Source organism: Neovison vison, chromosome 12 (genome assembly GCF_020171115.1).
Source record: "Neovison vison isolate M4711 chromosome 12, ASM_NN_V1, whole genome shotgun sequence".
Lineage (NCBI taxonomy): Eukaryota > Metazoa > Chordata > Mammalia > Carnivora > Mustelidae > Neogale > Neogale vison.
Window position 1 is genome coordinate 39056844 of NC_058102.1, and position 12182 is coordinate 39069025.

The following is a 12182-nucleotide window of genomic DNA, read 5'->3' on the forward strand; positions in this document are numbered from 1 at the left end:
AGATACAAAGCATCATAACCTTAGAAAGAAGACTGCTTTATCTGCCTATATTTTGCTCTGATGAATGCCTAGATAGATACCTAACCATTTCCTGTTAAACACTAGTTAAATCTTCCTATAGTCTAATATTAGCAATTATTATATGCTATAAAGGGCATGGAAATGTACTAAAAATTCTTGCCTTTGGTTTCCTTGTATATAAAGGAAGCTTTTTGCAAGACTGATCTTAACTGTATGATTGGTTCAGTATTAGTATCCCAGCAAATGCTCTGAGTGCTGAGTATTGAAAAGACAGAAAGGAAGAAAGAAGACAATCTTTATTCTTAAGGATTTCACAGTATAACAGAGGTAACAGATATATATAAATAGAGCTTCACAATGCAGTGTGCTATGTGCTAAAATATAGATAGGGACAGAATGCTGTGGGAGAACCGAAAAGACTGTGACTGCTTCCAATAGTAAAAGTTTAAGAACGATGACATTTGAGAATGAGTTTGCTTAGCAGAGAAAGGAGGTGGTGGACAAAAAAGGTGTGTCAGGCAGGAGTATCAGCTTGTGCAAAGAAAAGGAATTGGAGACACAGCACATGTGGAGAAGTCCTTAGAACTGGAATCAAAATGCAAAGTCAGTATGGAATTAATAGGAAGGTGAGACCTGAAAAAATGAGGCTGGAGCCAGATGGTGAAGGACACCCATTTTGTAGGCATTAGATACAGTAAAGATCTCCAAGCAGGAAATGAACTTGATTGAATTTAGTTTTTAGTAATATAGCTCATGGCATTTTGGAGGGTGATTTAGAATGGGGAATACACAGTGGCATATCTTCCTTGAAGGAAGGCTCTTAAATTAGTCCAGCTGAAAGATAAGGACAAAACAATTACATTTAAGATAGAAACGAGCAGGGCTGTCTTGAGGAAATATTAAGGTAAAATTAAACACTTTGATGAATAATTGATTGTGGAGGTGAAGGAAGAATTGAGGCTGTTTGCCTCCTGAAGCTTCCAGTTTAAGAATTAATGATGGCTGGAGTGCCTGGGTGGCTCCATTGGTTAAGCATCCAACTTTGGCTCAGGTCATGATCCCAGGGTCCTGGGATGGAGCCCCGCATCCAGCTGTGCACCCCGTATCGGGCTCCACATTCAGCGGGGAGCCTGCTTGTCCCTCTCCCTCTGCCTTCCCCCCCTTCCCACTCATGCTGTCTGTCTCTCAAATAAATAAAATCTTAAAAATAAAAAGAATTAATGATGGCTAAATTTGTATGGGAAGATGTGGGATGAAGTAGGAACAGATTTAGGGAGTACATAAGTTTGGGGATATATTGAGTTTACAGCAGCTAAAGGACATTCACATAATAATATTTGGTGTGTCGTTGAACTTAGGAGATGTCACAATGGAAAATGCACATCTAGAAGAATAATAGATGGGGGAGAGTTCTGGGAAATAGATGAGATGACCCTGGAACTGAAAAGTGAAAAACTAATACCAATGACAGTAGCTAACTCTTATTAAATGCTGATATTGTATGCCAGGCATTGAGCCAGTGGGCTTTAAGTCCTCATTTCATTTTATCCTCACAGTAATGCTAAGAGATTACTACTACTGTTACCCTCATTTTACAGATGGCAAATTGAGAATCAGTGATTTACCCAGGATCATACAAGTAGGATATAGTACTGTAGTTCAGTCCCAAATAGTGTGACAGATCTCTTGAGTCCTTCATCACGGTACACTTCATCACGGTACCATTTTTATTTTATTTTATTAAGACTATATCCTACAGAATACTTTATGGTGTTCATTTTATTCATGTAATAGGAATACACGAACTTATAGAGCATAACTTTGTTCCAGAGAAACAAATTATAGGGCTGTTTCCAATAGATTTTAATAATTATAAAAAGAGTACCTTAAATATACCTCTTGTAGTGATAAGATTTCTAAAATTACTTATCCTGATATGAACGTTTTTATTTAATATTTTAAAATTCTTCTATTCTTTCAGCTCTAGTTTTTTATTTAATATATTTGGTCTATAACTATTTATGCTGAAATAAATTGCCTTTGATACTAGTAATGATTTGTGGCACCCCACTGGCTCAGTTGATAGAACATGCAACTTTTGATCTCAGGGTTGTGAGTTCAGACCCCACATTGGGTGTAGGGTTCACTTAAAAACAAAACATACAGGTAATAACTGAGCAGTAGCTTCAAGTATTTCTGACTTGTATTTTAATGCAGTTGCTTTTATTTATCTTGGAACACAAGTCAATCTTTGTATGTCTTACCTGTGACCAAACTCCAGTTTATTCTTATTTTTTCTAACCAAGAGATTTGGTTACATTTCAATCTTATATTTACTGTTTTTCAATAGTAGTAGCGGTTGTTAAATAATCTAATCCCTTTATTACACCCAATTTAATTTTGATATCTATTGTTTTCATTATTTAAAAATCTTAAAATTATAGTACGTGGGCTAAGGACCAGATAAATGCATTATAGAATTTTCTGTCTGTTAGACCATAAAACAAGAAAGGAGAAGCAGAATCATAGGCATTTAGAGCTGATAGTAATAGTTAATACCTTGGGGCTTACTCCTGATCTAAGCATTTCACATATCTCAATTAATTTAATCCTCACAACAACCTTAGGGGATAGGTGCTTTCACTACCTTTATTTATTTATTTTTTTTTTTTGGCAAATAAATATTTTACAAATAAACTCAGTATTAGCAGAGATTAAGTGTCTTGCCCCAAATAATACAGCTAGTAAGTGGCAGATGAGGGATTCAAACCCAGCAGTCTAGGTTCAATTTCAGTGTTCTTAATCCATTATACTAATATTCAAAGACGTTATGGTTTTCTCAAGGTCGCTAGCTAGTTAAAACAGTGGAACTAAAAGGATAAAGGTATTGTCATAATGTAGTACAATACGGGTTTATTCCCCCTTAGATTTTAATGACCTAAAGCATGGTCTATAACTAATCGGTAGTATTTTAATTTTTTTTTTAAATATGAGAGTAGAGTTTTTCTTTCTAACTGGATTTTCTTAAGCATAAGAAATTTCCCTTCACACATACTTTAATTTTAAATATGAGCTGTTTGTTTTTTACATATAATTTATATGAGCATGATTTGGAGGCAAAAGAGGATAATTGCTTTATAATTAGATAAAGATAGAATGAAATTAGACAAATCTAGAAGTGAGAACTATGTATTTTTTAATTTCAGTCCAGAGGAAATTTAGAATAGTAAAAGATAATAAAAGTAAGAATATTCAAGATGTTAAAGACAAAAGGCATAATGATAATAAAGAGGTCATCTGTATTTTAAAAGACTAAGTAAAAGTATAAAGTGTAAGAAAATCAGTCTGAGAAAAATCATTTAGTAAAAAGATTATATTTAATGTATTATAACTTTATAATTTCTTTCAATGAATAACATTAAAAGTATCTTAAATGATATGAGATGATATCTTTTGGTAGGAAATTTTTGGTACATAAAATTGATCATTATGAAATGGTGTTACTTTTTAAATAATGTTCATAATAGATTTTGTTCATTAAACATATATAACATTTATAATGGGGTTTTACAAAGTCTTTTGGGAATCTTCTTTTTAATTCATTTATTCACTTGAGAGAGAGAGCATGAGTGAGATGGGCAGAAGGAGAGAGAATCGCAAGTGGACTCTGAGCCAAATGTGAACCCCACTTGGGACTCAATCCCATGACCCTGAGATCAAGACCTCAGCTGAAACCAAGAGTTGGACCTCAACCAACTGCACCACCCAGGCGCCCTCTTTTATGGGAAGTCTTATTGCAAGTTCCTTTTTAAATGTGATGTGTTATAACAGTCCCTACTTTGAAGATGACTTTTCCTGTACTTAATGTAATGTGGGGATTTTTTTTTTAAGATTTTATCTATTTATTTGACAGAGAGAGAGCGATCACAAGTAGGCAGAGAGGCAGGCAGAGAGAGAGAGAGAGGGAAGCAGGCTCCCCACTGAGCAGAGCCCACTATGGGGCTCGATCTCAGGACCCTGAGATCACGACCTGAGCCGAAGGCAGAGGCTTAACCCACTGAGCCACCCAGGTGCCCCTAATGTGGGGATTTTTTAAATGTTTTCATTTTCATTGAGCTTCAGTTGAGTGGTTTAGTTGTGCCTTGAATAATTGGTGATTTGCTTAGGCAAGGGAAGGATACAATCCATGTAGAAAATAATAGCTTGCACTATAGCACACAAGCATGATGTACTTGGGGACCTTGGTGGAGATCTAGATTGTAAGAACACTGGGTAATGCTAAAAAAGAAAAAGTAGAGGTTAAAAGTGTATTGAGACCAATCATAAGAAAGGCTATGTCTACTACACAAAAGAGCTTGAGTTTTGTCTTACAGGAGGTAAGGAGCCATTGATGAATTTATGTAGAAAAATGAATGATTATATTTTGATATGGAAAAACTGGGCTGGCAGTGGTGTGGGAAATGAATCAGAAGGTACTGAGACTGCGTGAGTTAAGGGTCAGTAGAAGAAGTTAAAGTGTGAGATAAAGGACATGAACTAAAATGGTGATGAACTATGATACCATCAAGACAACAGTCTAGGAGATGGCAGTTCGAAGTCTGTGAACTAATTGGATGAGGGCTGGGAATAAGGTAAACGGAAGGATTAAAGATGCCTTCCAGGTTCCTGGGTAAGTAGTAGTACCTACTCTAATAAATACAAGACAGGCAGCAAGCTGACTGGCTAGGAAAATTGAATTAAGATTTTTAGCATTAAGTTTCAGATGCCTGTGGCATATGATTTTATTATATTATTTACCTAGTCTTGACTCTTTTCTGTTCTCAAAGCTCAGTCTTTTCTGTTCTCAAAGCTCAGACATCCAGCTGACTGCCTGATACCCAGTTAGGTAGATGTCTGTCAGGGCATGTCAAACTTCACATTTCTCTTACTGAAAATTTGATTTTTCCAATTGCTTTGGCTGAAAACCTTTGATTCATATATGACATCTTTTTCTCTTACATCCAAACTAACAACAGATTCTGTGGGTGTACCTTGAAGAATTCAGAATCTAATCTCTCTTTTTTTTTAAGATTTTACTTGTTTATCTGACAGAGATCACAAGTAGGCAGAGAGGCAGGCAGATGGAGGGAGGGAGGGAAGCAGGCTCCCCGCTGCTGAGCAGAGAGCCTGATGTGGGGCTCCATCCCAGGACCCTGGGATCGTGACCTGAGCCAAAGGCAGAGGCTTTAACCCACTGAGCCACCCAGGTGCCCAGAATCTAATCTCTTTACCGCCTTAGGTACTACTTAGGTACTAAGTACTACTTAGGTACTACTTAGTACTCCTACTTAGGGTAGTACCTAGTTTAAGCTAGTATCATCTTTTGTCTAAATTATTATAGTAGACTCCAATTTGATACCTCAGTTTCTTCTCTTAACTTTTCAGCTTAAGTGATCCTCTTAAATTAAGTCAGATTGTGTCACTCTGTTAATTGTTCTTACTACTTTATAGATACCCTGGCCTTCTAAACAGAACATTCCAAGCAGGCTTTTACCTCAGAGCCTGCTAGGACTTCCCTATGCCTGGAATGTCTCCCAGATTAGAATATGACTGTCACTCACTCATTCTCTCTCTCTCTTTTTTTTGCTCTAATGTCACCTTACAAAGAGACTTGGCTTTACCAAACCATGTAAAACAAGTTTTTATATTATCATTACTCTGTGTCCCTTTACCTTGTTTTATTTTTCTTCACATATGTATTATTTTCTGCCATCTAATAAGTTCACTTCTACACCCATTACACTTTTATAAGAAGTACCTGACATCTTGTAGGCACTCAGTATATATTGAATGGGTGGGTGAATGGCTAAATGGGTGAATGAAAGAAAAAAATCCTGACCAGACAGTTGGGATACGTGGATATGAATTATAGGTGAAATCTTAGCTGAGAAGGGGTGTGTGGGGGGGTGTGTAATTGTTTTTACTTATTCGTCATGTAGTTAGTATATATTTACTGATCCCTTTTACTGTGTATTAGGTACTCATCTAGAGAGTGAGGATACAGGATAAAAAAGCATTATCTTTACATTTAATTAGTCCATGGGTTCCTGAAGTAAGACAGACTATATAATTGCACTCTGGTTTATGCTGTTCATTAAATAACCAGCAGTTTCAGCCATGAGACCACATGAGATCATTTAGGAATTTCAAGGTTATCTTTTCTACTTTAATTTTTTTCTCAAGATTTTGAGCTCTTTGAAGGTAAGAAAGAAGTTAAATGTAGTGTTTCTTTTTAAATTCTTTGCACTCTTACCATCTCAACCTCAGTGCTTAATAAATGCTTTTAAATGAATGAACATCTATATAATTTATTAAAATTATAATGCTGATACTAATAGTGAAGAATGTACTATGTTGGAAAAGGAAAGAGTTTGGTAGAGCATCTGTATGAAAATTGCTAAATTTTCTGAGTCGAAGTCTTCAATAAACATTTCTACCTAGTAGGCTAGAGTTCAGAGAATTGGTCAAAGCAGTTAGAAATTTAAGACTTAATTATATTTTGCTTTGTCTTGTTTTTAAACTAAAGGATGATATACCTAAGGAAATAAACAAATTTTTAAGAAAAAATGATTTATCAGAAAAGGTAAAAAGAAAGCCAAAATAATATTGTGGGGCAAAAACTAAATAATGAGCAGAGAAGGCTAATAAAATAGCTATAGTATTCCCACATTTCCTTATTGAACCAGCTTGTTGTTAGCAGCCCATTTTTCAAAAATACAATTTCATTTTTAGTTTTTATTTAAACTTGTTTTGAATAATTTTATTTCCAACATAGAAAAAAACATTTTCTATAAAGAAAAAAAAATTTTCATTTTATCAGGGGTTGATATAGAAGCAGCTCGAAAAGAAGAAGAACGGATAATGCTTAGAGACGCAAGACAGTGGCTAAATAGTGGTCACATAAATGATGTCCGACATGCAAAATCTGGAGGGACAGCACTTCACGTTGCAGCCGCTAAAGGCTATACAGAAGTTTTAAAGTAAGTATTATTTTTCACAGTCATTTTTCTAATTTGGTTTACTTTCTTTATTTCATTGTTTTGAAACGGTTTATAAAAGTGATTTGATGTCTATTTATAGGTAAAAGAGAAAACTATATTGAATGTTATCGCTTTATATCTCAAACCCTTTTTTTTGCTCTTGAATTTTGATTATTCTGTTCTATTCTTAGGTTGTAGTTTTCCACTAAGTTAAAGTGTCAGACAGTCATTAAATGTTACCTTCTGGGGTGGTAAATTACTACAAAGTCATTTTGAGGTTCCCAGATTGACCTGGTTACTGAGATTAAAAACAGTATTCCATATAAACATAATCATCATATTCAAAGAACTTGATTCTTAGTGGATCTTTATTTACATGTAATTTATCTAAAATGCAGTTTTCTTTTTACTACATAATTTTGGGACTCCGTGCTTTTAGCATAATACCAGGTTATAAGCAACTGAGACTTTTTAGGTCTATATATTGATCAGCAGATTTCCTTGAAACAAAGCTCTGTTACATCACAATAATTTTTTTTCTTTAACTTATGCAAAGCTGTAGGCAGCCATATGAAAAAAATAATTCAGTGCATAACTTTTATTATATGTATGTGAAAGGAAATAAGACTAGCATGCAGGAAAATCTTCTCCACCCTTTATATTGTTACGTTCCACCAGAGCTTCTAATATAAAACTGTTCTCCTTATTCCCTCTTCTCAGTAAAAACAGTGAGGTTTAAGTGGGTCACCTATTCCCAAGTTTTCTCCTTTTTTCAATCTTGACTGACTTCAGTAACTGAAGCCTTCTAGAATAGTGAAGTTAACTTTTGATTACCTTTTGTTATCCTGTGTGTTTTTCTCTAATCCCAAACTTAGCAAACTTGTAGACCCCATTAGCAGGTCACAAATGAACTTAGTGACTTGATGACAGCATTTTTTTAAAGAAAAAAATTGAAATATTAGAGAGTTGCATATGGTAAAGGCAATATATTTTGAGTATTAGTTGCACTATAAAATAGTTTTCCAGACAGCTTCCAAGTGGTGTTTAATTAGGTTATTTAAGCTCTTAAAATTCTTTATTAAGATTTTCAGTGGGGATTGGGATATATTTTAAACTCCTCAAATTAGTACTTAAGACAATAAGTCATCCTCTTAAGCTAAGCTGCTACCATTGCTCCTCAGGCATGCATTATTCCAACAATATATATCTACTTGAAGTTCTGTCATGATGTCTTAATGCTTGCTTTGTTTCTGTCTAGATACCTTCATTCACCATCTCTTCAACTTGGAGGCAAATTCCTTTTGATCCTTTGACTCAGTTCAAGGCTCTTAAGCCTATGAAATAACATGCTCAACCTTATTCATAATAAGTGCAGATAAAGCTATAATGAATTACCATTTTTCATCTGTCATATTGGCAAATATTAAAATGTTTGGTACGCTGTGTTGGCGAGGTTGGGGAAAAGGCACTTATATGACAATTGAACAGATTCTATCAAAGTAACAGTTATTCTTTGGCTTAGCAATTAGTTCTACCTCTAGGAATTTTTTTAACATAATCTCAGAGGAAATAAGGTATGTGCTAATAACAACAGCATTATTTGTCATAGGAGTAAGAGAAGGTTGAATAATTTTTGATACACTCTTTCACTGAATAATCTGGTAGTGATTAAAACACTATATGTAGAAATAGAAAGAACACTAGGATATATTAACTGTAAAAAAAAAAAAGGAACGGAAGTATTCATCATTTGTGTTTATATTTGAAAATTTTAGGGGCATCTGACTGGCTCAGTTGGTGGAGCATGCAACTCTTGCCCTGGGTTGTGGTTTTGAGGCCCATGTTGGGTGTATAGATTACTTAAAGTCTTTAAGAAAAAAAATTCTTTTAATTTTTTTTGCTGGTATATACATAAAATCTCTCTAAGGATCCAATCAAAACTAGTAGTATGGTTATCTGAGGGAGGGGAAACTTTTTGGCTAAAGGTCAGCAGTGGGAGTTTGACTTCCCTATATAGCCATTTATTCTTTTTTTATTTTTGAACTTTGTAAGTATGTTACTTAACTAAAAATATGTATGAAATGAAAAATAAACAGAAGATACCAGTTTCATATGTAACTTTCTCCCCACTTATTACCCCTGTCCCTTTCTCCACAAATACACAACCCCTTTCTATTGAATTTGATGCTTTTCAACTTTGTACTGCCATTGCTTTACAGAAACTGTCTTTCAGGGTTGATTGTTTTACTTGACTTTTGTCTTCCATTTGAGCTCCTTGAATATAATAAGCACTGTCTTATTTTTTTGAGTATTGTGTGGCCTGGCATATAAAGAGAGCCTTATGATTATGGGGAGGGAAAAAAAAAAAAAAAATATATATATATATATATATATATATATATATATATCTACATTTCTTGTCTTGCCTCTCCAGATAGAATCCCAAGTACTTAAAATTTTTGTCATTGAGAATATTTAGTATGATTCCAGTTCATATTTTCTTTTTTTTTTTTTTTAAAGATTTTATTTATTTATTTATTTGACAGACAGAGATCACGAGTAGGCAGAGAGGCAGGCAGAGAGAGAGAGGGAAGAGATAATCTCCCTGCTGAGCAGAGAGCCCAATGTGGGACTCCATCCCAGGACCCTGAGATCATGACCTGAGCCGAAGGCAGCGGCTTAACCTTACACTGAGCCACCCAGGCGCCCCAGTTCATATTTTCTAATGGGGGATATATTTTTATATCTTCCAGTATTATTCTGTTAATAAAGTTTCTGATAATACATGTTAGTGGACCTATTTTTTTTGAACTTTAAGTTCTAGACTTATATCTGTTAGCCTGTTCTTTAGATTGGAGACTCTTAAATGTTGGTCTTCAGGCATTAACGGGATTTACTAAAAATATAAATTGGCAAGGTGCATCTCCCAATATACTGTTTATTTCCATAGGACTATAGTGGAGCTGGGGATTTTTTTTTTTTTAAATAAGCCTTAAAATGGCTTTGTTTTGGATCCAGAATTGGAAATGGCTGCTTTAGATATTCTTAGGAAATAGGGGATCAGTTCGAGAAATATAAGTAAATGAAGGGTTATGTATTAGCTATCACTGCCACCTCCTGTAGGTAAAAAGAAGCCCTTCTCAAGCTCAACTTCTTGGAAAAGTAAGGTAAAAGTCAACCAGATTTCATGAGTTGTAAAGTATTTACTACTCGCCTGTGTGTGTGAGGCTGTGTGCTATGTGCAATTTATAGACCAATTCTTTGCTCTCTGAGCTTAATTTTCTAAATAAAGGTTAATGTCAATATAAAGTTAGGAAGGCATACTAACATAATTTATACAGTTCTTTGCACTGTATTAAAATGTATTCCTCTTTTCTAGCTTTGTTGATAATTGGTATATCTGCTTTCTACTGCTGCAGAAAAGTAGACTCGACCCCTTGAATATTTGTTTTGCTTTGTTTTGTTCTTAACAGATTGTCATTTTCCTATGAAAATTACCCGTGATAAATCATTAAGCTTTGTGAAAGCTTTCACAAACTAGTTCCTCAACTGCAAGGCAACAGAAAAACTACAAAATAAATTTGTTTGATCCCAGTTTATTTTTAGAACACATTTAGCTTGAGATGATATATTAAATGGATACATGAAGACATTCCCTCAATAAATCAGTTTAACATACAAATTGATCCAGGAGCTTTTGAGTTCACATTGAAAAATTACTGACTTTCCTATGAAAATTTCAACTATAATTCATATTAACAAGAATAAGTTAGTATTGCACCAAACCATAAGACCTGTTAGTCATTAGGAATTAATTAAAGCTGAATGCGTTATGCCAGTAATTCAAGATCCTCATTGCCACTGTTTTCTGAGAATTATTTTCTTTTGTCCTAGTTAATTTATTGAAGGAAAGGGAGAAGATACAAACTAGGGAAAGAAATCACAAATTTTTGTTAACTTGCATGGTATAAAGCTAATGATATAAGTTCGCTCATTTTTAGATTTCTTAATGATTATCTAATTCACTGTAATTTCTTTAGACTTTTAATACAGGCAGGCTATGATGTTAATATTAAAGATTATGATGGCTGGACACCTCTTCATGCTGCTGCTCACTGGGGTAAAGAAGAAGCATGTCGAATTTTAGTGGATAATCTGTGTGATATGGAGATGGTCAACAAAGTGGTAGGCCTTTTAAATGTATTTTAAATATTTAAATTTTTAGAAATATCCAATAGGTATTCTAAATATTTAACTTTTAGAAATAAATGTTTTAAAGTCTGAAAAATCTTGTAATATAAATTCTGTAATTGTATTAAGTTTTATGAACTGTACAAAAGAACATTTATCAACCACTTATTAATTTTTATTATCAATTATTTAAGTTTTTCTCAGTCTGTGAGGTGGTTTTGGCCTTGTTCCTCAGAGAAAGAAGTATTACTCTTTGAGTAATCATATTACCATACATAATAGATTTGGGTACTTGGGAACTCATAAATGAAAGAAAATTTTGGATTACTCTGTGAATGTTTTCTCCCATCATTCTGAGTTGGAACACATGCAGAAGTATATTTCTATTTCTCTTTAGCTGATAGTCTTAATAGCTTGTTTATAGTAGCTTTTTAAGTGACATGGATAATGGGGTCTTACAGCATGTGAAACTAGTAAAAACCACAAAGTTTTAGCCCAAATAAAATAATTGAGATGCAACGTCTAGTCCTAGTTTTGCAGATGAGAAAACCATTTATGAGGTAAAAGATTTACTTAACATCTAATATCACGCAACTAGGTAGAGGGAAAGAAGGAGTGAATGTCAGATAGATAGATAGATTATTTATTTATTTATTTATTTTACAAAATCATGAACAGATTCAGGTTATCAGATTCCTTATTAGATGAGATATTTTTTCCTTGACTCCCTTCTAAGCACCATCATTCAGTTACCAGTGTCACCAGTATTCCTGTTAGTTCCTCCTATTCTGTGTTCATGATTCTTACTATCTACCAACAGTTGCAGAGCTTAAAACACATTTCCCCTAGGTCAGCTTGATTACCCTTAACTTCCATAGACTATCCCTTATGTATTCTGTTTTATAAGATAATGTAGTATATTACTTAGCAGAGATTCCTAAAATGATCTCA

The 12182-nt window shown here is 34.1% G+C and overlaps 1 protein-coding gene across 6 annotated transcripts in view; it reads left to right on the forward strand.

The window, feature by feature from the left end:
* Positions 1 to 12182, forward strand: part of PPP1R12A (protein phosphatase 1 regulatory subunit 12A) — a 149685-nt gene that overhangs the window by 71321 nt on the left and 66182 nt on the right. For all 6 annotated transcript variants that reach the window (XM_044227561.1, XM_044227560.1, XM_044227559.1 and 3 more), the window contains exons 4-5: positions 6881 to 7040; positions 11081 to 11225. In XM_044227561.1, the coding sequence (XP_044083496.1) occupies positions 6881 to 7040; positions 11081 to 11225 (305 nt within the window). The remainder of the gene's footprint in view (positions 1 to 6880; positions 7041 to 11080; positions 11226 to 12182) is intronic.